The sequence below is a fragment of the Podarcis pityusensis genome, assembly GCF_964106645.2.
Source record: "Podarcis pityusensis genome assembly, chromosome: 4".
Lineage (NCBI taxonomy): Eukaryota > Metazoa > Chordata > Lepidosauria > Squamata > Lacertidae > Podarcis > Podarcis pityusensis.
In genome coordinates this window covers 1,024,271-1,049,539 of record NC_138027.1, presented here as the reverse complement: position 1 = coordinate 1,049,539, position 25,269 = coordinate 1,024,271, and the positions used below count along the sequence as shown (strand labels likewise).

At 50.5% G+C, this 25,269-nt stretch overlaps 1 protein-coding gene and 1 long non-coding RNA gene across 5 annotated transcripts; one reads left to right on the top strand and one right to left on the bottom strand.

Annotated features, from left to right (window-relative positions):
* Positions 1–3: 3 nt before the first annotated feature.
* On the bottom strand, positions 4–23,428 carry LOC308475468. Its single transcript, XR_013985230.1, has 3 exons — positions 23,347–23,428; positions 6,017–6,143; positions 4–155 (listed from the first exon to the last, which is right to left on the bottom strand). It is a non-coding gene; the product is annotated as an uncharacterized lncRNA (long non-coding RNA).
* Positions 13,426–16,684, top strand: LOC308475326 (zinc finger and SCAN domain-containing protein 32-like). 4 transcript variants are annotated; one of them, XM_081002418.1, is made up of 4 exons: positions 13,426–13,453; positions 14,935–15,427; positions 15,633–15,714; positions 15,999–16,684. In XM_081002418.1, exons 2-4 carry the CDS (start codon positions 15,026–15,028, stop codon positions 16,283–16,285), a joined length of 771 nt encoding a protein of 256 aa, XP_080858544.1. In that variant the 5' UTR covers positions 13,426–13,453; positions 14,935–15,025; the 3' UTR covers positions 16,286–16,684. The 4 variants fall into 4 exon arrangements, with proteins under 4 accessions (XP_080858544.1, XP_080858541.1, XP_080858542.1 ...); XM_081002415.1 differs by having other exon boundaries at positions 14,935–15,442; XM_081002416.1 differs by having other exon boundaries at positions 13,426–13,480; positions 14,935–15,442.
* Positions 23,429–25,269: the final 1,841 nt, after the last annotated feature.

Genomic DNA, 25,269 nt, shown 5'->3' with positions numbered 1-25,269 from the left:
CTGATAGGGTTTCTTTCCAATGAGATTTCTTTGTTGGGAACTGGAATGGGAACTCTGACTGAAGCTGTCTCCACACTCCAAATTTTTCCGTGGCTTCTCCTCTCTGGAGATTTTGTTGCGGTCACCCTTGCTCTCGATTTCCAATTCATCTTAATCTGCAATGGAGGCAAAAAGGGATTAGAGCCTCAGGAACAAATGAAGAACTGAAGGGAGTTGGGTGAGTGTTCATTAGCTTTGTTGTTTGTCATTAACCAACATATTTATTATTAGATTCTGATGGTTGTCGAATGTTGCTGTTTTGATATACAGTAGTGGCCAAAATTGTGGAAGCCTTTTGGGGGAAGGTGTATTTCAGAGGTTTGATGGCTTATAACACCGGCTCATAACAGCACTTCTTTTGTAGCAATATCGTGAAATTATTTATCAATGGAAAGATAATATAATCAAAAATGTAATGCAACAAAATGTGTTCAATTATCTGTATTCAATAAAAAGTCATAGCCAAATAACTAGAAAAAGGAAGCAAACTTGCTTAGGTTGACTTTTGTCAGTGTTACAGGTAGGTAGTTGTGTTGATCTGCCTTAGTCGAAACAAAATAAAAAAAATCCTTCCAGTAGCACCTTAGAGAGCAACTAAGTTTGTTATTGGTAGGAGCTGGTATCTGAAGAAGTGTGCGTGCACACGAAAGCTCATACCAGTAACAAATTTAGTTGGTCTCTAAGGTCCTACTGGAAGGAATTTTTTTATTTTGTTTTGTCAGTGTGCTATGTGATTGCTATCAAGTTGTTGTTGGTTCTTTTGTGTTCTTTCATTTAGCAAGTTTGCCGAACATAATACCGTATTTTTCGCACCATTGGACGCACCGGAGCAAAGGACGCACCTAGTTTTTAGAGGAGGAAAACAAGTAAAAAATATTCTGAATAAAACGTTGTATAAACTACTGTATTTAATAAACAACCAGTATATCAGAATCATATTACAGCCATGTAAAGTGAACAGCAGTCAACAATGGCATTAAGAACCATCATCACTGTCATTAACAAATGAAGAGAGACTTTAAAGTTTGAGTACTCTTCTAGTCTTCTGTGAACCCCAAGAACTCATCACTGCTAGAGTCAGAATTTGTGGAGCTCAGTTGCTCACAATCACTGACATCACTTTCTTCGCTATCTTCATGTAAAATACCATCTTCGTTACCATCCAAAGCATTGCTAATGCCACATTTTTTGAATGACCGGACAACGATTTCCTCCTTCACCGAGTGCCATGATGTTTTCACCCATTCACAAACTTGAGTGATAGTGGGCCTTTTCATTCGTCCAGTGGGTGTTAGATCATGATTACCAGCAGCCATCCATTTGTTCCACTCTTCTCGCATAAAGATCGTAAATGGCTTGTTGATGGAAACATCGAGAGGTTGCAACCGGCTGGTAAGACCTCCAGGAATTACAGCTAGATGAGTCTTCACTTCTTTAAAGCACTTTTTTGTAGTTTCGCTAATATGTGCTCTAAACTGGTCAAGTACTAATAAGGCAGGTTTTTTCAAAAGCCCTCCAGGACGTTTGGACCACACTTTTTCAACCCATACTCTCATTCCATTTTCGTCCGTCCATCCTTTCTCATGAACATGTACAACCACTCCTCGTGGAATCACTTCTTTTGGAAATGTTTTCCTTTTGAAAATTAACATGGGTGGCAATTTGGTGCCATCTGCACAGCAAGACAACACAACCGTGTAATGGGTTTTCTCATGTCCAGAGGTTTTCACGGCGATAGTTTTGGCACCTTTCAGATCAACAGTCCTATTAGATGGCACATCAAAGGTTAGAGGGACTTCAACCATATTCCCAATCTGGCCAATTTCAAATCCATTTCTCTTCCTAGCATCAATTACAAATTTATGAAAAGACAGAATCTTAGATTCATATTCTTCTGGCATTTTTTGTGCAGTTCTAGTTTTAGTGCGCATAGCAAGGCCACATCGCTTCATAAATCTGTAGCACCATGATGGTGAGCCAGTAAAATCGTGAATGCCTTTCTCTAAAGCAATGCGTTTGGCTTCATATATTATCATTTTTGTAGAGACTGCGAAGCCTTTATTCCGCTGTTTTGTGATCCATTCTTTCATGGCAATGTCCATCTGTGGCCACTTTGCAGCATGTCCACGAAAAGTGTGCTTGCATTTATTTGCTTTTTGCAGCTGATCCTCCTGTTTCCTCCACTGTCTTATCATTTTTTCAGTTGGAGGTGGTCCAAAATGTCTCTCTGCTGCTCTGTTTCCATGCTCCTTAGCATATTTTACTACCTCTAGTTTAAAAGGAATCTTATATGCTAGTCTTTTCTGCTTTATCATCCTTATCAGAATGGGGGAGGTTTTCTGCAAGAAAATACAGTGGTAAGGAACTGTCAGTAATGTACAGTACAGTATCTCCAATGTTTACTATTGGGCGCTTAACTGCCCCCCCCCCCAATATTTTTAAGTTGGAAGAGGGAGGGAGAGAGGGAGGGAGGGAGGGAGGGAAGGAAGGAAGGGAGAGGGAGAGCTCAGCCTGTGGGTCCCCAGATGTTGTTGGACTACAACTCCTATCATCCCTCAACTCCCATCTTCCCTGAGCTCTGGCCTTGCTACCTAGAGGCGTTCACATCTGGGGACCCACAGGTTGAGAAGGGCTGAATTGTTGTATGTGAGGTGGGGCTTTACTGCCCCCCCCCAATATTTTATTTAAGGTGGAAGAGGGAGGGAGGGAGGGAAAGAAGGAAGAGAGAGGGAGATCTCACATTTCTGGATGTCTGTGGAGTGCAGCTGCCTTGCCTCGTGGAACCGGAGCAAAAGGAGGAAATGCTGGGAATTACCGGCACAATAACCTGGGGGAGGGGTGGAAGGGGATGTCCAAATCTTCCGGCTCATTGTAAAGGGCTTCCCCAGCCAGCCCCCTAGAGCGGCTCACGGGACGGAGGGCAAGTTGCAAGCAGCCTCTCCGCTGCGCGCTGACCGCCCTGAGCTCGTAGCACTGAATGGGGAATCCCAGCCGCCCATGCAGCCTCTCAGCTGTTTGTCGGGCTGAATAGGGAAGCCCGGGGTTTCCCCAGCCGCCCACGCAGCCTCTCCGCTGCAACCTGAGCTTGGAGGGGCTGGAGGGGGAAGTCCCAGGACCACACATTCGCTCCAGACTTTTCCCCTTAGTTTTTAAATGAAAAAAATGTGCGTCCAATGGTGCGAAAAATACGGTAAATTTTTTTTAATGGCACAAAGAGTTGACTGGACACCAAGAAAGAAATGTAAAATAGTACTATTAAGTGAACAAGGTTATAGTTATGGAGAAATTAGAAGCAAGATTGGGGGAAACGTAACAAAAGCTGGCCTTTCTATATTTTTGAAGAGGTATAAGGAGACTCAGTTACTACAAAATCAGACTGGTAAAGGCACAACAGCAAGTGACGATCAAAAATGGAGAGACTATGCCTACGTGTCAGAAGAAAATCATCTGGGTGTCTACAAGATGACATGGTGCAATGTAATGTGAAGTTGAGAGCAAGGACTGGTCTAAATGCTAGAATTCTAAGGAAAAGGCCATTGTTATCTCTCAAGCAAAGGTTGAAAGATTAAACTGGACTAAAACCCATGTTAACTGGACAGCAGAACAATGGGACAGTGTTATTTGGCGTGATGATACCCAAATCTCCTTGCTTGGTACTGATGGCATGAAATATGCGAGGAGAAGAATTGAGATTTGCATCAGGGGTTGGCAATCAGTGGCCCATGGGCCAAAAACGGCAGACGGGAGTCGTTTAACTGGCCCACAAGCTGCTCCCCAAAGTGAGCCATCTGCTCAGCACGTTCCCTCTCACTTCTGCGGAGATGCAGACGGCAGAAATCGCGCTCACGCGCACGATCTGACCCACGGATCCGGTTTGTGGGAGTGAACTGGCCCAGACGGGGTAAGGCTTGCCGACCCCTGATTTATATCCTACTTGCATTACACCGACCATGAAACACCCAGATAGTGTGATGATCTGGGGTTGTATGATAGCAAAAGGTGTGGGCAGAATTTGTGTCATCAAAGGGAATGTAAATGCTCTAAAATACATAAATGAAATACTAGAGCCCAAACTGAAGCGTTCTGCATGTGATCTTTTCCCAGATACTGAACCTTTCTATTTGTTTGTTTGTTTGTTTGTTTCAGCAGGATTCAGCTCCATGTCATGTTGCTGGATCCCTTCCAGTCGGGTTTCAGGCCTCACCATGGGACTCAAATTCCCTTGGTCATGTTGGGATACTGCCACGGAGACAGAGTCCATCATGACCCCACGTCGTCTCCGTTGCGATCCATCGATCTCCCGTAGACACGCAGTATCATTCAATTAGCGACACAAGCTCCAGAAATAGCTTGCCACATTCCAGAGCTGGTGCACGCTCTATCAGCAGATACTGCACAGCGAAAGATGCACGCAGGAGAGCATTATTTACAATTTTATTCAGCGTTGGTCAGAACAAAGAAAACATGACTGCCTGCTTCGGTGTCTCAGGCACAGAGAGAGAAAAGAAAGCAATAGACAAAACATAAACTTCCTGTGAACAGGAAATATGCAGACTCTGTGACTCACAAAGCCTGCTCCCTTTTAAGGTGGAATGGAAATATCCTAACAGGTCACACTGTCAATGATCTCCGGCGGGCTAGGGGTTTCCTAGTTCTGCTGGATCTCTCAGCGGCCTTTGACACCATTTTTGTTAATTAAGACCCTTTTATGCTTTTTTGCAATATGTGTCTCTTGGAGACAGATTATATCCAATTTCTGTTTTGCTATTACATGTTCAATCCGATGTCGTCTGGCTCCGGAATTTAAGCCGTTAACATTCCAACTCAATAATTTAAGATTGGCCATTTCCAGAGTCAGTTACAATATCTGTTTTCCCTGAAGCCGCCTCTTCCAGTGCAAGTTGTTCTAAGGCTTTCTTTTGCTCAGATCTGGGGTCTCCCCTGTCTTGTTTGGGGTCTAAGTCTCTCCTATTTTTATCCAGAAATTCTCTCGCCTGAAATTCTGATGTCAGCTTATATCTCCTCTTCATGTATGTAAAGGAGATACCCTCAGGAAATTCCCATTTGTATCTGATGTCGGCTCTCCTAAGAGCCGTTGTCAAAAATCGGTATTTTGTTCTTCTTAATCTCAATTTCAGAGGAATTTCTCTAAAGATGTCTATTTTCTGTCCAGCAACCACGAGATCATTTTCAAAGCTATTTTGAAGGATTGCATCCTTCACTTTTTTTGTTACTAATGTTAACAAAATGTCTCCTGGACGGTTCCGTTCTCTGATTAATAATTCCATGTTGGTTTCACGTTATTACAGCTGCAGAACTAAAAAACTTGCTTCACTCCATGGGAAAGTGTTTTAAGGCCAGAATTAAAGCTAAAGTTTCCCGAACTAAGTACTAATTGACATGGTGAGAATTTCTGTTAGAAGATTGGCAGATGAAAATGATGGACTTTGCAGATCTGGTGACACTGACAGGAAAAATTCAAAACCAGCACAATTAAGTATTCCAAAAGGGTTGGAGTAAATTTATACGATATCTGAAAGATTATTGTAAGCAATTAACATCACTAGCAGGGTTGTCTGAAGACTTGTAATGAGAAATTTTCTACCTTTCTATATTTAAATTTTAAGCCATTCTGTAATGAGTGAAATAGGAATTGGAAAATGTACAAATTGCAATGATATAAAGGTTAATTTTGAAAGCCATGAGGCTGGAGGGAAGGAAGTTGAGTCTTCAAAGAGCCAGGGTGGTATAGCGGATAATGATGATGCGAATGTACAATATTAAATGGAGAATAATTTTAAAAATTATATATACAAGAAAAAAGTGTAATTTGCTGCTCAAGGTTTATTTTGGGGGTGTTAGGTTCCCAGGTGTTGGAGGGGGCGCTGCTGAGCTCTGTGAAAATATATGAGGTTTGTCACATAGAGGTATTTTTTGAATTTCCAGGCAGATAGGACGATCCCACAGGGAGCCTTACCAAGAGAGGCCACGATCCCACGATTCTCCTCCATGACGTCCTTATGCAGAGCTCTCTGGTCAGGATCCAGCAACGCCTACTCCTCTTCAGTGAAACGAACAGAGATGTCTTCAAAGCAAACTGGACCCTAAAAGAAAAAGGGAAAATGTCCTCCTCTGAAACAGGATCAATATGATCTGCTACACAATGCTCTGTTCTTTCCTTCCTCTTAATTGCTGTGTTGTTTCAGTAGGATTGCTTTGCTACACATTTTAATTATGGATGCTTATTTTAACGCTTTAATGGAATTCTTTTATTATATGTTTTAATTATGGGCATTCATCTTTGTGCAAATAGGTGGTACTCCTCCTGGTGGTTTTCAAGTTATTCTGCCTACGCAAGCATTCCAGTTTACCTGATGGAAGGATCCACTTTCTCCTCTCCTCGTGAGTTGTTCTGGGGAGGTTACCTCCCAATGCCCTAGAGCCAAATTCAAGGGGTTCATGGGGGCATGGAGAGGGGGAGGAGTGGGGGGCAGGATCCATTTTCCAGCGGATGGGGCTGGCTAGGTAAATCCTGGACATTATTTGTTCTCGTCTGTCCGCTGCTTAGAAGCCTATTTTAGCACTCAGTGATGAATATAGAAATACAAGAAGCCTAGTTTGAATGGCCATCTGTCTTGGAGGATCTAGCTGAGACTCCTGCAATGCAGGGGGTTGGTCTTGATGACCCCTGGGGTCCCTTTCAACTCTAGGATTCCAAAAAAACTGCAACTACAGATGAATCCTACTGGCAATATTCAGAAGGCTGGTGTCACAGAGTTATCTGGGCAGGAAATCCCACACTTCACAGCTGGAGTTAACTCTTTATCAGCAAGAACACGATATTCACAGACTTGGCTGAGTTTCAGGCCGAATGAGAAGAGCAGCTCATTCCCTGAGGGTTTGTCAGTTTGCATTTCTTAGTGCAGAAAGTTTAGATCTGATATTGATCTTTCCTATTCTAGTTAGTTCAAGAGGGTTCCGGAAGCTTCTCTGAATAAAAGAAACAAGCAGAAAGTTCCTGATCTTTCCGTTACTCCTTCAGAGAAGCTGAGTACAGCTGGGTTAAAGTGGTTCTGTCATCTCTTCTGTCAAGGTCATGCTGACTGTAAGAAGAGGCCAGAAGGAGCCCGGGTTTCAATTTCTCGTTCTATCTCTCTTCCTTCTGGTGTTCTGTACATAGTATGCTGAGTCTTAAGGTTTAAACTTATTATAAGTTGCGGTAAGTTTAAGTTAAGTCTGCTGCAACTAGATTTCTTATGCACAAGGCCAATCCTGAACGTTTTGGATTTGGGACCATTATGCTCATTTTCCTTCAGTAGCAGTAAAGCTCTGCTGGGTGAAATACAATTGCCTCTGATCTATTTTGGGGGATCCTGCAACATGTTTAGATTTTACTCTGCTAACTATACATTGGAGTTCTGCTCTGGGTCAGTATTGAGCAGAATTCCCTGAGCCTCTTCCTCCATGAAATCAGTTGCTGAGAGTGAAGGCCCCTGGCTCCCCACAGCTTTCCAAGTCCCCTCCGCTCTGGGGTTCAAGCGATCCAACAGTGCAGCCTGCCTTTGCTCCTCCATTGTCAGACGTCTCCGGGCTCTGAGAGACAAGCAGGGAGGGGGGCTTCTGGCAGAAGGAGAGGGAGCCAGGGTCTTTTGCCTCACCATCCCCACTACTGACTCCCTGTTGCTACTCAGCTTGGGGGGGGGGAGTGTCCCCGGATTCATTGAAAAATATCTGGTAACCATACTCTAGCCCTCCTAGAAGGAAGATTGCAATGCAAAATGTGGAGGCAACGGAAGGGATTTATGTGATGTGAATCAGCCTGGTTGCTCCTGCCTTCCAGTAAATAATAATAATAACAATAATAATAATAATACTGCATGCCAGGCAGATGCTCTTGGTTCCCCATATTTCACTAGCCTTTCAACGTTATTCTGTTAGCAACTGTGGAGATTCCACCTGCCTCTTTCAAAAGGAGGAAACTCGCCTGATTAAAGGATTTGAGGTGATGCATCATTTGTATACTTTTTATGAGTTCTATGTTTTCAATATCCCTGAGATCTCTCTCGGTGAAGGGTGGTATATCAATTCAATTATTTATTTATTTATTCATAGAGTTGGAAGAGACCACAAGGGCCATCGAGTCCAACCCCCTGCCAAGCAGGAAACACCATCAGAGCACTCCTGACATATGGTTGTCAAGCCTCTCCTTAAAGACCTCCAAAGAAGGAGACTCCACCACACTCCTTGCCAGCAAATTCCACTGTCAAACAGCTCTTACTGTCAGGAAGTTCTTCCTAATGTTTAGGTGGAATCTTCTTTCTTGTAGTTTGGATCCATTGCTCCGTGTCCGCTTCTCTGGAGCAGCAGAAAACAACCTTTCTCCCTCCTCTATGTGACATCCTTTTATATATTTGAACATGGCTATCATATCACCCCTTAACCTCCTCTTCTCCAGGCTAAACATGCCCAGCTCTCTTAGCCGTTCCTCATAAGGCATCGTTTCCAGGCCTTTGACCATTTTGGTTGCCCTCCTCTGGACACGTTCCAGTTTGTCAATGTCCTTCTTGAACTGTGGTGCCCAGAACTGGACACAGTACTCCAGGTGAGGTCTGACCAGAGCAGAATACAGTGGCACTATTACTTCCCTTGATCTAGATGCTATACTCCTATTGATGCAGCCCAGAATTGCATTGGCTTTTTTAGCTGCCGCATCACACTGTTGGCTCATGTCAAGTTTGTGGTCAACCAAGACTCCTAGATCCTTTTCACATGTACTGCTCTCAAGCCAGGTGTCACCCATCTTGTATTTGTGCCTCTCATTTTTTTTGCCCAAGTGCAATACTTTACATTTCTCCCTGTTAAAATTCATCTTGTTTGTTTTGGCCCAGTTCTCTAATCTGTCAAGGTCGTTTTGAAGTGTGATCCTGTCCTCTGGGGTGTTAGCCACCCCTCCCAATTTGGTGTCATCTGCAAATTTGATCAGGATGCCCTTGAGTCCATCATCCAAGTCGTTGATAAAGATGTTGAATGAGACCAGGCCCAAGACAGAACCCTGTGGCACCCCACTAGTCACTCTTCTCCAGGATGAAGAGGAACCATTGATGAGCACCCTTTGGGTTCGGTCAGTCAGCCAGTTACAAATCCACTGAGTGGTAGCATAGTCAAGACCACATTTTACCAGCTTCTTCACAAGAATATCATGAGGCACCTTGTCAAATGCCTTGCTGAAATCAAGGTAGGCTACATCCACTGCGTTCCCTTCATCTACCAGGCTTGTAATTCTGTCAAAAAACGAGATCAGGTTAGTCTGACATGACTTATTTTTCAGAAATCCATGCTGACTATTGGTGATCACAGCATTCCTTTCTAGGTGCTCACAGACTGTTTGCTTAATGATCTGCTCCAGAATCTTCCCTGGTATTGATGTCAGACTGACTGGGCGGTAATTATTTGGGTCCTCTCTTTTCCCCTTTTTGAAAATAGGGACAACATTTGCCCTCCTCCAGTCTGCCGGGACTTCGCCTGTTCTCCAGGAATTCTCAAAGATGACTGCCAGTGGTTCTGAGATCACATCTGCCAGTTCTTTTAATACTCTTGGATGCAGTTCATCTGACCCTGGAGACTTGAATACATCTAAACTAGCCAAGTATTCTTGTACTATCTCCTTAGTTATTCTGGGCTGTGTTTCCTCTGCTGAATCATTTGCTCCAAATTCTTCAGGTCGGGCATTGTTTTCTTTATCGGAGAAGACTGAGGCAAAGAAGGCATTGAGGAGTTCAGCCCTTTCTGTGTCCCTTGTTTGCATTTCACCATCTTCTCCTCTGAGTGACCCCACTGTTTCTTTGTTCTTCCTTTTGCTATGAACATACCCATAAAAGCCTTTTTTGTTGCTTTTAACCTCTCTAGCAAGCCTGAGTTCATTCTGTGCTTTAGCTTTTCTGACTTTGTGTCTACACATGCTGGCTATTTGTTTGAATTCCTCTTTGGTGGTTTCCCCCCTTTTCCATTTTTTGTACACATCCTTTTTTAATCTTAACTCAGTTAAAAGTTCTTTAGATAGCCACCCTGGCTTCTTTAGGCACCTTCCATGTTTCCGTCTCATTGGTATTGCCTGACGTTGTGCTTTTAGTATCTCCCTCTTAACAAACTCCCAGCCATCATGAACTCCCTTTCCTTTTAGTATTACTGTCCATGGGATCTCACCCAGCACTTCCCTAAGTTTTATGAAGTCAGCTTTCTTAAAGTCAAGAAATTGAGTCCTAGTATGCTTGGCTGCTCCTTTCCGCTGTATAGTAAACTTCAGAAGAGCATGATCACTCGCGCCTAATGATCCTTCCACTTCTACCCCACTAACCAGGTCATCAACATTGGTTAGGACCAGATCTAAAATGGCTGTTCCTCTTGTTGCTTCTCCCACTTTCTGGACAATGAAGTTGTCTGCAAGGCCAGTGAGGAATCTGTTTGACCTTATGCTCTTGGCTGAGTTTGACATCCAACAAATATCCGGGTAATTGAAGTCCCCCATTACTACTATCTCCCTTCCTTTGGCATGCTTGGCCATCTGTTCCAGGAAGGCATCATCTATGTCCTCTGTTTGGCTTGGGGATCTATAGTAAACTCCCACAATGAGGTCACTGTTATTCTTCTCTCCCTTAATTTTGACCCAAATGCTCTCACTTTGGCTTTGAGGTTCTAAATCTTGGATCTCTTCACAGGTATACACATCCCTGACATATAACGCCACTCCTCCTCCTTTCTTGTCTGGTCTGTTTCTCTGAAATAGATTGTATCCCCCCATTATTACATTCCAATCGTGGGACTTATTTGAGATAGGGGAGAGGGAAGGTTGAGAGAAGATGGGGATGAGGAGAGGGTGGAGGGAGGGAGAAGTGCCTCTGATCTGAGTGGATCATCCACTCTGAGGAGAATATCTATGGAGCCAGAGGAAGGAGCCTCACAGCTGAGAAGGGGAGACCATGTTGAGGGTCTGAAGGGAGTATTCAGATGGGAGTGAAGCTGGAGGGAGAAGCTGTGGGAAGACTCTCCTCTTCTTCTGGGGTCTCCTTCCAGTCAGGAGGAGAGAAGATCTTCTAGGAAAAGGAGATTCCCAAGTCCGTGGCAAGGGCTGAGAGGATCCCCTGGGTCTGGCATACAAAGGAAAATACCTCAGGAGTGGGATTGCTAAGAGAGAGGGGAACCGAGGAAAAGTGGCCCCTCGCTGTGAAGGAAGCTGGGATGAGAGAGAAGCCGCAGAAAAAGACTTAAACCTTATACTGTAGTATTCACAGTGGTACCTCGGTTTAAGTACTTAATTCATTCCGGAGGTCTGTTCTTAACCTGAAACTGTTCTTAACCTGAAGCATCGCTTTAGCTATTGGGGCCTCCCGCTGCTGCCATGCAATTTCTGTTCTCATCCGGAAGCAAAGTTCTTAACCCGAGGTACTATTTCTGGGGTAGTGGAGTCTGTAACCTGAAGCGTCTGTAACCTGAGGTACCACTGTATTCCTAAAGTGAGAAGAAGGGGTTCGAGAAGGGAAGCAGCAGTTTAGCGTCAGAGCTCATTATTTTGAGTTATTTCCGTCCAAAAAGCTCGACAACTCCTGGCCATCCCCCCCTCTCAAAAGGGAGGTGTCCCCAAGCCCTGGACTCTCCCTCCCCCCCCCCGGCCTCCCAGGCCGGCTTCTCTCCGGCGGCAGTACGGCTCTCTCTCCCCACCCAGAGCGGCGGCGTCTCTCCCGCTGCGCTCCAGCCTGGACTGCGCTGCTCCTCCGCTTCCTGGCCGAGGGACCGAGGGAGATGCTCAGAGCCCAGCCAAGAGCCAAACGCCCCCCCCCAAAGGGACCGAGGGAGATGCTCAGAGCCCAGCCAAGAGCCAAAGGCCCCCCCCCAAGGGACCGAGGGAGATGCTCAGAGCCCAGCCAAGAGCCAAAGGCCCCCCCCAAAGGGACCGGGGGAGATGCTCAGAGCCCAGCCAAGAGCCAAAGGCCCCCCCCAAAGGGACCGAGGGAGATGCTCAGAGCCCAGCCAAGAGCCAAAGGCCCCCCCAAAGGGACCGAGGGAGATGCTCAGAGCCCAGCCAAGAGCCAAAGGCCCCCCCCCAAAGGGACCGGGGGAGATGCTCAGAGCCCAGCCAAGAGCCAAAGGCCCCCCCCCAAAGGGACCGGGGGAGATGCTCAGAGCCCAGCCAAGAGCCAAAGGCCCCCCCAAAGGGACCGAGGGAGATGCTCAGAGCCCAGCCAAGAGCCAAAGGCCCCCCCAAAGGGACCGAGGGAGATGCTCAGAGCCCAGCCAAGAGCCAAAGGCCCCCCCCCAAAGGGACCGAGGGAGATGCTCAGAGCCCAGCCAAGAGCCAAAGGCCCCCCCCAAAGGGATTGAGGGAGATGCTCAGAGCCCAGCCCAGAGCCCAAGGCCCCCCCAAAGGGACTGAGGGAGATGCTCAGAGCCCAACCAAGAGCCAAAGGCCCCCCCAAAAAGGGACTGAGGGAGATGCTCAGAGCCCAGCCAAGAGCCAAAGGCCCCCCCAAAGGGACCGAGGGAGATGCTTAGAGCCCAGCCAAGAGCCAAAGGCCCCCCCCAAAAGGGACCGAGGGAGATGCTCAGAGCCCAGCCAAGAGCCAAAGGCCCCCCAAAAAAGGGACCGAGGGAGATGCTCAGAGCCCAGCCAAGAGCCAAAGGCCCCCCAAAAAAGGGACCGAGGGAGATGCTCAGAGCCCAGCCAAGGGCCAAAGGCCCCCCCCCAAAGGGACAGAGGGAGATGCTCAGAGCCCAGCCAAGAGCCAAAGGCCCCCCCAAAGGGGCAGAGGGAGATGCTCAGAGCCCAGCCAAGAGCCAAAGGCCCCCCCCCAAAGGGACAGAGGGAGATGCTCAGAGCCCAGCCAAGAGCCAAAGGCCCCCCCAAAGGGGCAGAGGGAGATGCTCAGAGCCCAGCCAAGAGCCAAAGGCCCCCCAAAAAAGGGACCGAGGGAGATGCTCAGAGCCCAACCAAGAGCCAAAGGCCCCCCCCCCAAGGGACCGAGGGAGATGCTCAGAGCCCAACCAAGAGCCAAAGGCCCCCCCAAAAAGGGACCGAGGGAGATGCTCAGAGCCCAGCCGAGAGCCAAAGGCCCCCCCAAAGGGACCGAGGGAGATGCTCAGAGCCCAGCCAGGAGCCAAAGGCCCCCCCAAAAAGGATCCCTTGCCATAGGCGGAGCCAGGGGGAAGCTGCCCCCTTAGAGCCATTCAGAATAATAAAGAGCTGAGGTTCAGAAAGGCGAGAGAGGACTGAGCTGGGGGGACTGGCCTTGCAAGGGTTAAAGGGAACCGAGCTGCCTTCCTAGAGGGGTCAGGAAGCGGGGGGGGGGGGGGCAGGTCCTCCAGAGCCAAGGCCCCTCCCTCCCCAGTCCTTTCCTGCCTTGCTCTCCCCTCCTGGGATCTGGTGAGTCTCCTCTCTCTCTGGGATCTGGTGAGTCTCCTCTCTCTCTGGGATCTGGTGGGGGTCCCAGGGCTGCAGCAGGGGAGGGGGCTGGGGGGACCCCAAGTCAGGGAGGAGAGGGTCCTGCCAGGGAGGGGCCAGGTCTGCCACGCTCTCCTTCCTGCAGAGCAGAGGATCCCAAACTCAGTTGGCCTTCCGCCCCCCCTTCAGAAAAACAATGACTCCCCCGAAATCTCCCTTCTTTAAACAAAGGAGTCCCTGGGACTGTGTGACGTCGCTCAGCGTCACTGCAGAACAGAGGAAACATCTGCAAATGGTTTTCCAAAGCTGGAGGAGGAGGTGGACTAGACACCCCACACCCCCCAAGAAAACCACGGGGAGGGAGGAAGGAAAGGTGGGAAAGAGAGGCCAGGAGTAAAGAGAGGGATCCCAGCCCAGAGTCTGGCTGCTGCATTGGGGACCAGTTTCCCAGTGTCTCCCAGGGCAGCTCCCCACGGAGGCCACGGCAGCAATCCCCTCGCACCCAGAGCAGGGCATCCCAGGACCACATCCTCTCTCTCCCAAAGGGATTGTTGCTGGCAAAGCAGCCGGAAATGGGCGCTGCTACTCCCTGAGCCTCCAGGGACCTGGGCATCCGTGGCTGTGTGTGTGTTAAGCCATCTAAGAGAATAATAATAATAAATTAGCTGCCTAAATTTCAAAGGAGATGTATTTGGCCCCACCCACTTGGCCCTCAGGGGGTTGACTAGATACATACCTGGCCCTCAGAGCAAAGAAAAAGGGACCCCACCCCAGGAGTCTGTCTTGAGAGCGGCAGAGAGTCCAAGTGCAAGAAAAGGAGACAGAAGCAGGGGAGTGGGGGTGGGGGGAGAGCAACTCCTGAGGACCCCCGGGTGAGGACCCCCACTAGAGCTAAGCATCCATTTTTTTTCAAGATACAAATGACTCCCTGTTCAGTCAGTTCTGACTTCATGCATTTACTTTACAGAAGCATTTAATATTTGATGAATTGCTGTATTTTAATATTTTGTTGGAAGCCGCAAAGAGTGGCTGGGGAAGCCCAGCCAGATGGGCAGGGTATAAATAATAAATTATTATTATTATTATTATTATTATTATTATTATTATTATGGCGTGCCTGGCTAGCTCTGGTCCATGGGGTCACGAAGAGTCGGAAACAACTAAACAACAACAACAACTATTATTATTATTATTTACTGGAAGGCAGGAGCAACCAGGCTGATTCATCTCCCAGAAATCCCTTCCGCTGCCTCCACATTTTGCATTTCAATTAGAGGCTGCTTTCTTCATCTTCTCCTCTTCCTCCTCCTCCTCCTCCTCCTCCGTCTTTTTAAGATATCTCATGGTTTGGGCTGGTTAGCCCTGGTTCCAAGGAAGACTCATCCATTCTTGCTCACGGAACCTTTTTGCTCTCCTTCGTTTCCTCTTTAGTTCTGTAACTAAACAATGTTTTTGCTTTGTAGGATTTGCTAGAGCTTCTCATTAAGACGGACAGAACTTGGCAGAAGACCAAAGGGTTCCTTCCGATCTCTCCGAGGCTTCCTGAGAGCACAGATGGATGAGCAAGACCCAGCTGGCCCTGGAGCAGGAAGAGGCCATGCCATCCAAACTGGGAGCAGTGGGGGGTTCTGGGAAAACTCTGGGCAGAAGATCCTGGGTGAGGAGGACACCCTCCGCTCAGAGGTGCAGAGCCAGCAGTTGAGGCAGTTCTGCTGCCAGGAGGCCAAAGGACCCCGAGAAGTTTGCAGCCGACTCTACCACCTTTGCCATCTGTGGCTGAAGCCAGAAAGGCACACGAAAGCTGAGATGCTGGACCTGGTGATCTTGGAGCAGTTCCTGGCTGTCCTTCCCCCGGAGATGGAGAGCTGGGTGAGGGACTGTGGAGCAGAGACCAGTTCCCAGGCGGTGGCCCTGGCCGAAGGTTTCCTCCTGAGTCAGGCAGAGGAGAGAAAGCAGGCAGAGAGAAAGCAGGTGAGAGAGACTTTCCTCTGGATACTCCCAAGGGGCTCCAAACAGGACAGAGAACATCCCATAATGCTCTACTGTTGGCCCATCCTTTTTCTGGGAATGATATCTAACACACTTAAAGTTTTTGTCTTTGTCATTCTTTTTCTAATACTACTTACCATTCATTTACTGTTTTGAATCCTTGTTCTTTCAGAAAAGGGATCATTTTGCAGAAATGGACCTGGATTCCTGTGAGGCAGAGAGGCCTCCGTTGGACACCAGAGAGAGGCCACTGGGTAAGGAGGAAGGTGGCTTTTCTCCGTTTGGTCTCGTTCTGTTGGTTTTCCAACAAATCTGTGGGTTCTTTTCATCTTTTTTGGTGGGGGGCACAGTTGGGACCAAGGGTCCAAAGGAAGGGAGAAATACTTTTGCGCAACTAACATATGAAATGGGCATAAGCGTCCAACTGCACTCAGCAGGAAAGGCTTTCTGAAAGGCCATCTGTCGTTAGAGATGCCCTATTTCACCTGTGAGAGAAGCAGGCACTCCTGGCATCCTGCTTACAATTTTTCTTTTGCAGGTGACAGAATGATGCCGGCAAGACCTCCTGATCCGCCTTTTCATGGGGGCAGAAGGGAAGCAGTGGCTGTGGAACCAGATCAGGTCAGGGGAAGCTGCCTTGTGGGGACAGAGGCTGAGGGATGGAGCAATGTCATGGACTGGTTGGGCACAGAGGAATGGTGGGAGGAAGCAGCCGGGGAACCAGGAAGGGAAAATGTCTCAGCCCAAGGAGTGGAGGTGGAGGAAGGATCAGCAGTGAGAGGGAGAAGAGGGAGAAGCCTGGGAAGAGGAGGTGTCAGAAGCTGAAGGGGTAACAGGGCTTAGTGAGCTGGGAGACTCTGTGGCAGAATGCAGTCCAGAATCAGAGGCAGAAGAGGAAGGAGGCGAGTGGGAGGAGGAAGGTCGAGAGGCAGAGGTGAGTCAGGAGAAGGAGGAGCCACTGGGGGCTCCCTCTCCTTATGCCAGAAGCCCCCCTCCCTGCTTGTCTCTCAGAGCCAGGAGACGTCTGACAATGGAGGAGGAAAGGCAGGCTGCACACTGGCGCACTGTTGGATCGCTTGCCAGAAACCCCAGAGAGAGAGGACTTGGAAAGCTGTGGGGAGCTAGGGGCCTTCTCTTTTGGCAGCTGATTTCATGGAGAAAGACCCTGTCATGGAATTCTACTCAGTATTGATCCAGGCAGAACTCCAATGTATAGTTAGCAGAGTGAAAACATAAACATGTTGCAGGATCCCCCAAAATAGACCAGAGGCAACTGTATTTTGTTAGGTGGTGGGTTGACATAGCAGCCGGCACAGCGATTTCTTCAAGTAGCTCTTTATTATGGCAAGCTGGAATAGAACTAACTGCGAACAGCTCAGCCGGCCTGTATTTATAGGCAGCCGGCTGTCAACATTGTAACCACAACAGCCCAGAGTTCCCGCCTAAAATAACTGCCGCGGACCTGAGTGAAAACTATCTACAGACCTGAGTGAAAACTATATACAGTATCCCCCTGTTGGCCCAGGGTGAAACTACACTACATAACACCCCTCCCCACCGAGATAAGGCGTTAGTTACAATCGTAATGGTTTCCTTATATACAGCACTACGCGTAATGGTTCAATTAAGCACAAAAGCATATCGGTTACATTTCCCATACTTAGACCAACAGTGATACCTGTCCAACAACATAGTCCTTTAAATAAGTTGGGCGCTTGGAAACTCTGCCAGACCGCCGGGGACTGGTAGCCAAGTCCGGAGGGCCACACAGTTCTCGCTGAGGCTGTGGTGCGACCCTAGGTGGCGTTGGAACCAACTCCCCTGGATCCGCTGCTGTGGGTGGAGCCTCCGCAAGTGGAGTGGTCTGAGTCTGTTCTGAAACGGCTTGGTTCGGCTCCACGCTGGCAGTTTGTGAGGGAGGTGTAGGTGGGGCCTCGCCATCTGTACGTGTCTCTTCTGGAGCCGCAAGCGCAGTTGGGGGCACCTCGGTAGTGTCCAAGTCCCCAACCCTGCGCCTAAGCTGGTCTATGTGCCGTCGCCACAAGCGTCCGTCTTCGAGTGCCACCTGGTACGAGCGAGGTCCAGTGACTCCCACTACTGTGGCTGGCACCCAAGGGATGTCCCCCACATAGTTCCGGGCAAAGACCTGGTTTCCTGGGACAAATGACCGTGGTGCGTTGGCACAGCCTGGGGGTTCAGCCACGGCAAAGTCTGGGTGTAGCCGGTCGAGCGGTGACCTGAGGCGGCGGCCCATAAGCAGTTCAGCAGGACTCCTCCCTGTGGCCGCATGAGGGGTGATGTGTTGCACGAACAAGTATTCGGCGACCCGCTCATGCCAGTCTCCCCGGTCCAGGCGCGCCAGTGCCTCTTTTGTCGAGCGCACCATTCTTTCCGCTTGCCCGTTGCTGGATGGATGAAAAGGTGCCGTTAGGGCATGGCGGATGCCCAGTCCCAAAAGATACCGCTCAAACGTGCCTGACGTGAACTGCGGTCCGTTGTCAGAGACAAGGACATCAGGACACCCATGCGTTGCAAACAGGCCTCGCAGCACCCGGATGACAGCTTCGGTAGTGGTGGAGGGCATCAGGGCGACCTCCAGCCATTTGGAATAGGCGTCCACCACTACCATAAAGGTCCGGCCGTGAAAGGGGCCAGCCAGATCGATGTGCACCCTCGACCAGGGTGTCTTTGGCGTCTCCCAGGTGTGTCCCTTAGCTGCCGGTGGTGCAGGCCTCGACTCCTGGCACGCTTGACAGGCGGACACCCAGGCAGTGATGGCATCGTCCATATTAGGCCACCAGACGTAACACCGAGCCAACGCCTTCATTTTGACAATTCCCGGGTGGCCAACGTGCAGAGCCTCCAGGACGCGCTGACGGAGTCCCTGGGGAATCACGACGCGGTCTCCCCACAGCAGGCAGCCGCGATGAGCTGAGAGTTCATGTTGTCTGGTTGCGAAGGGCTGGAACTCCGATGCAAAAGGCCCTTGTGGCCACCCCCTCCACACCCAGTTGAGCACCCGGCTGATGGTGCGATCCTGGGCAGATGCGGAGGCCACAGTGGCAGCCGATACAGGCGCTGCCGGAAGATCCTCAATCAGAAGGAGCGATGAAGCTGGAGCCGGGTCTTCCACAAATGCTGGAAGAGGGCAACGGCTGAGGGCGTCGGCATGGCCCATCGATTTCCCCGGGCGATGGATGAGCCGGTAGTGGTAGGCAGCCAGGAAAACAGTCCATCGCAGCATGCGTGGTGAGAGGACCGGTGGAGTTGGACGATCACCGGCGAGGAGGCCCAGGAGTGGCTTGTGGTCAGTGATGAGGTCAAAAGTCCTGCCATAGAGGTATTCATGGAACCTCTTCACTCCAGCCACAAGTGCCAATGCCTCCTTGTCGAGCTGGCTGTAATTCCGTTCCGTCGGAGATAGTGTCCTGGAAAAGTAGGCGAGCGGTGCTTCTCTTCCATCTGGAAAACGGTGACTAAGGACAGCACCGATGCCAAAAGGTGAGGCGTCGCAGGCAAGGACCAGCGGCCTGGATTCACTGTACTGTACCAGCACACTGTCTGAAGAAAGGAGAGCCTTGACCGCTTTGAAGGCCGCCGTCTCCCGATGACCCCAGGCCCAAGGCGTCTTAGTGCTAAGGAGTCGGTGAAGAGGCTCAGCCACTGTGGCTTTGTGGGGCAGGAACATGTTATAAAAGTTCAGCAGCCCCAGGAATGCCTGCAACTCCGTTTTGTTCTTTGGGGTGGGGGCCTGCTGGATAGCGCGGATCTTGGATGTGGTTGGATGAAGACCGGAGGCATCGATAAGATAGCCCAGGAACTCTACCTGTGGAACGGCGATCTGGCACTTCTCCCTCTTTACCTTGAGCCCGGCCTCCTGGAACCTGGTCAGCACGGCACGGAGGCGCTCGAACAGCTGCTGGTGTGAGTCTGCAGACACCAAGACGTCATCAAAATATGGTACCACGCCCGGAAGCCCTTGCAGGAGACGCTCCATAAGGCTTTGGAAGATGCCAGGAGCCACACTCACCCCGAACTGCAACCGGCGGCAACGGAAAGCCCCCCGGTGGGTGACGATCGTCTGGGCTTCAGCAGTGGCATCATCGACTGGCAGTTGTTGATAGGCTTGGGCAAGGTCCAGCTTAGCGAAGACCTTACCCTCACCCAGGGAATGCAGCAGGTGTTGGACAACAGGAACCGGATAAGCGTGCTGCTGAAGTGCCTTGTTGATCGTGCACTTGTAGTCAGCGCAGATTCTCACCGACCCATCTGGCTTGACAGGCGTGACGATGGGGGTTTCCCACTTTGCGTGGTCAACCGGCTCCAAAACTCCTTGGGCGATCAGTTTGTCCAGTTGTTCATCCACCTTAGCCTTGAGAGCAAAGGGAACCCGGCGTGGCTTTAGCTTGATGGGGGCGACTTGTGGATCAAGGCTAAAGGAGATGGGCGTACCTGTATATTGGCCCAAGGTGCCGTCAAAAACCTCGGCAAAGTCTTTGACCAGACCCTCAGTCTCTGCGTTAGAGATGCAGTTGATGCCGGTGACTTCCAGGCCGAGGGCATCAAACCAGTCTAGCCCTAGGAGGCTTGGCCGCTGACCTTCGACCACCACCAACCGGAGCAGGCCCGAAAAATCCTTGAAGGCGATCCGGAACCGGCCAACGCCTACCACGGGAATGTCGTTTCCCTGGTAGTCTCTCAGGTGTACGCGGTGAGAGTCGAGTTGCCTTTTGGACACTCTGGGTACCAGTCTTTTGATGGTGCTCCATGACACGATGGACAGGGCAGACCCGGTGTCGATCTCCATGTCACATGGAGCTCCTTCAATGAGCACCGTGACGTTCAGCTTGCGTCGCGTAGGCGAGTCGGTTTGGCCAATCGTGGTTCCAGACGGGCAGCGGCAGTTGGTGAGAGCGAAACAACTTTCCTTGGCAGACTGGAGTGAAGACTTGGACTTGCGAATCGATGAAGGGGGGGTGTCAGACGGAGCCGATCGGCAGACCTTAGCGATGTGGCCCCTTCTGGAACACTTCCTACAGATGGCGTCTCTGAATCGACACTTGGCACGGGAATGGTTGCCTCCGCAGCCAGCACATTCCGGTTGGCCCTTGGACTTCAGTTGGAACTTCCTGCGCTCCCGCTTTGTCTGGTGCACGTCATCGTCTTCACTGGAGGATGCCTCCTCACTGCTGGCCTCTTCATGATTCACCGGAACTGGCTCCCTAGCAAGATGCGGGCTGCTGGACTTGCGGATCTCCCGGGCGGAGCGTTCAGCAGCTTCTGAGGCCACAGCCTCCTCAATGGCTTTCTGTAGCGTGAGGTCTGGCTTGGCTAGGAGGCGCCGTTGCAGATGGATGTCCCGGACCCCGCAGACGATTCGATCCATCAGGGCATCGTCTAAGTCTCGGAACTCACAGTGCATTGCAGCCTGTCGCAGGGCGGTGGTGTAGTTGTTGATTGACTCCCCCTCTGCCTGGTTCCGGTGGTAGAACGCATGGCGGGCAGCAATCTTGGACGGCTTTGGTGCGTAGTGGTTGCGGAGCTTCTCTTGGATCGTGTCCCATGGTGTTGCCTGGACTGCTTCAGGCGCAACCAACGCTCGGGCCGTCTCAAACACCTCAGGCCCACAGAGGCTGAGGAATAGGCCCCGCTTCCGCTCCTGTGATACTTCTGTCAGCTCGTTGGCTTGGAGGTAGCAGTCGAACCGAGCGAGGTAGGAGTCCCATGATTCAGAGGCTGGCGCAAACGGCGGTAGAGGCACAAGTGAAGCCATGATTCCGATGCCGGCGTGAAGGGCGATGGATGGAACACAGTGCTCTAGCCAGAACAGTCAGCTCTGAATTGGTTCTGCCCAGTGATTTCGCTCAGTGATTTCGCTCTGTGATTCAGCTCAGTGATTCAGCTCAGTTCAGAGGCTGGCCGCATCTGGCTGTGCTCTGATGTCCATCAATCCCACCCTCGTCGCCAGTGTTAGGTGGTGGGTTGACATAGCAGCCGGCACAGCGATTTCTTCAAGTAGCTCTTTATTATGGTAAGCTGGAATAGAACTAACTGCGAACAGCTCAGCCGGCCTGTATTTATAGGCAGCCGGCTGTCAACATTGTAACCACAACAGCCCAGAGTTCCCGCCTAAAATAACTGCCGCGGACCTGAGTGAAAACTATCTACAGACCTGAGTGAAAACTATATACAGTATCCCCCTGTTGGCCCAGGGTGAAACTACACTACATAACATATTTCACCCAGCAGAGCTTTACTGCTACTGAAGACAAATGAGCATAATGGTCCCAAATCCAAAACATTCAGGATTGGCCCTGTCCATAAGAAATCCAGTTGCAGCAAACTTAACTTAAACTTACCACAACTTATAATAAGTCTAAACCTTAACACTAAGCGTACAGTGGTACCTCTGGTTACGTACTTAATTTGTTCTGGAGGTCCGTTCTTAACCTGAAACTGTTCTTAACCTGAAGCACCACTTTAGCTAATGGGGCCTCCTGCTGCTGCTGTGCCGCCAGAGCATGATTTCTGTTCTCATCCTGAAGCAAAGTTCTTAACCCGAGGTACTATTTCTGGGTTAGCAGAGTCTGTAACCTGAAGCATATGTAACCTGAAGCGTATGTAACCCGAGGTACCACTGTACTTTTTATGAGTTCTATGTTTTCAATGTTCCTGAGATCTTTTGATGAAGGGTGGTATATCAATTCAATTAAGAACAACAACATCTAATAATATTATTATTATTATTATTTATACCCCACCCACCTGGCTGGGCTTCCCCAGCCACTCTGGGAGGCTTCCAACAAAATATTAAAATACAGTAATCCATCAAATATTAAATGCTTCCGTAAAGTAAATGCATGAATTTGGAACTGACTGACAAAGGAGTCATTTGCATCTTGTGAAAAATGGATGCCTGGCTCTAGTGGGGGTCCTCAGGAGTTGCTCCCCCCACCCCCACTCCCCTGCTTCTGTCTCCTTTTCTTGCACTTGGTCTCTCTGCTGCTCTCATGACTGATTCATGGGGTGGGGTCCCTTTTTCTTTGCTCTGAGGGCCAGGAATGTAGCTGGACAAGGGCCAAGTGGGTGGGGCCAAAGACATCTCCCTTGAAGCTTAGGGTGAAGGGCAGGAAATTTATTATTCTCTTAGATGGCTTAACACACGCACAGCCACTGATGCCCAGGTCCCTGGAGGCTCAGGGAGTAGCAGCGCCCATTTCCGGCTGCTTTGCCAGCAACAACCCCTTTGGGAGAGAGAGGATGTGGTCCAGGGATGCCCTGCTCTGGGTGCGAGGGGATTGCTGCAGTGGCCTCCGTGGGGAGCTGCCCTGGGAGACACTGGGAAACTGGTCCCCAATGCGGCAGGCAGACTATGGGCTGGGATCCCTCTCTTTACTCCTCTCCTTTCTCTCCCACTTTTTCTTCCTCCTTCCCTGTGGGGTTTTCTTGGGGGGGGGGGGCTAGTCCACCTCCTCGACCAGCTTTGGAAAACCATTTGCACATGTTCCCTCTGTTGTGCAATGGGACTCCTTTGTTTAAAGAAGGGAGATTTTTGCTGAAGGGGGGGGAAGGCCAACTGAGTTTGGGACCCTCTGCTCTGCAGGAAGGAGAGCGTGGCAGACCTGGCCCCTCCCTGGCAGGACCCTCTCCTCCCTGACTTGGGGTCCCCCCCCCCCCGCTCTCTCCTTCCCAGACCTTCCTCCTGGGGAGTCTGGCAAAAAGCTCTGGCTCTCAGCCCCGGGGCTCCTTCCTCCTCTGGGTAGCAGGAGCATATGGGGGGGTCTTTGCACCCCTGACCCTCTCCTCCCTGACTTGGGGTCCCCCCCCTGCAGGAACAGATCAGGCCCCCCAGGAATCCTCCCCTGCTGCAGCCCTGGGACCCCCACCAGATCCCAGAGAGAGAGGAGACTCACCAGATCCCAGAGAGAGAGGAGACTCACCAGATCCCAGGAGGGGGCAGCGAAGCAGGAAAGGACTGGGGAGGGAGGGGCCTTGGCTCGGGAGGACCTGCCCCCCCCCCCCGCTTCCTGTCCTCTCTAGGAAGGCAGCTCAGATCCCTTTAACCCTTGCAGTGCCGAGTCCCCCCAGCTCAGCCCCCCCCCCTTACATTGCGCACTCGCTTAGCCAGGGCAGAACTCATTTCTATTCTTTTGAATGGCTCTAAGGGGGCAGCTTCCGCCTGGCTCCGCCTATGGGAGGCTTTGGCTCTTGGCTGGACTCTGAGCATCTCCCTCCCTTGGGCGGAAACCAGAGGAAGAGCTTGCAGGGAAAAGGGCTTTGCAGGAGGCAAGGAAGCTCCTCCTAGAATTCAGGAGTGGAGAGATAGGAGGGGATCCCAGGGTCATCTAGTCCAACCCCCAGGGATCTCAGCTAAAGCATCCATGGCAGATGGCCGTCCGATCTCTGCTTAGAAACCTCCAAGGAAGGAGAGTCCACCACCTCCCAAGGGAGACCTTTCCCTGCCAAACTGCTCTTTGATGCCCCTCAAGGCAGCCGGTCCTGAGTTCTAGCCCTGCTGAAATAATGGCGCTGGCTACCAAGGAGGAATCAAGCAAAGTTCAACATAAATAAATCCTATTCTCATCATGAATAACCAAAACTTTCTTAAGCATGTTGCTAGTCAAACACACAATAGTATGTGAAATATACTCAGAGTCGCAAAGTGATTTCATGCTCTTTATTCAGCTCATAGTGGTGAGGAGGAATGAATGAATGTCCCCTCACAGTATCTGCTTTATATACATTATTTACACAATGGGCTGCACATGATTGGCTAATTCTGGAATTCTACTGTAAGCCAATCAGGTTGTGGATTCACTTCTATCTGGAGCAGGATTGGGTGGTTCCTGCCAACCAATCATACTGCTGCATTGTTCTAGGACCAATCAGACTGCTGCATTCTGAACCCTATTGTTCTAGGACCAATCAGACTGCTGCCTTTTGGATCCTATTGTTCTAGGACAAATCAGACTGCTGCAATTTGGATCCTATTCAACTCAGTACATAACACCCCTCCCCTCTAAGTTCCAGTCCTGCCTGGGAGGTCGCATTCATAGTCCTCAAGGTATGCCGGCGGCCTACGTGTGCGTTGCGGCCTGGGGTGTTCCCTGGTCCGGGGTTCAGGTTCTGGCTCGTGTTCCAAGGATGCTGGCTGTGATGGGGCTGTTTGGTCTGGCGCAACCGGCTCGCTCAGTCGTGGTTCTGGTTCCGGTGTCCTTTCGGCCTCACGGGTCCTCTCTGTATTTACTGATTCTGTCTCTCCTGCTGGCCCCTCCTGCTCTATGGGCCTCACTGCCCCGCTGTTCCCTTGGGACTCCTCTGACCTGTCCTCCTCCTGGTTTTCTCCCGGGAATCGCCACCGTATCTGGTCGCAGTGGCGGCGCCAGCATTGCCCCCCATCCGTTAGCACCTCGTACGACACGGGGCCAGTGACCCTGGTGACTGTGGCGGGTACCCATGCTGGGCCTGCCCCAAAATTCTTTGCGTACACTGGGTCCTGGGCCTCGAAGGTCCGGGGGTTCCTGCCTTCCCCCACCACTACCTCATCCTGAGCTCTATCGGGGTGAAGGCGGTCCAATCTGATTGCAAGGCGCCGACCCATTAGTAGTTCAGCGGGGCTCCGGCCAGTCGTTGAGCTGGGGGTGCTGTGCTGTGCTAGAAGGAATGTGGCAAGGCGGTACTCCCAGTCCCCTTGCGTCATGCGGCGAAGGGTGTCCTTGGTGGTCCGCACCATGCGTTCTGCTTGGCCATTGGTGGCAGGGTGGAACGGCGCCGAACGGATGTGGCGGATGGCGTTCTGCGCTGTGAAG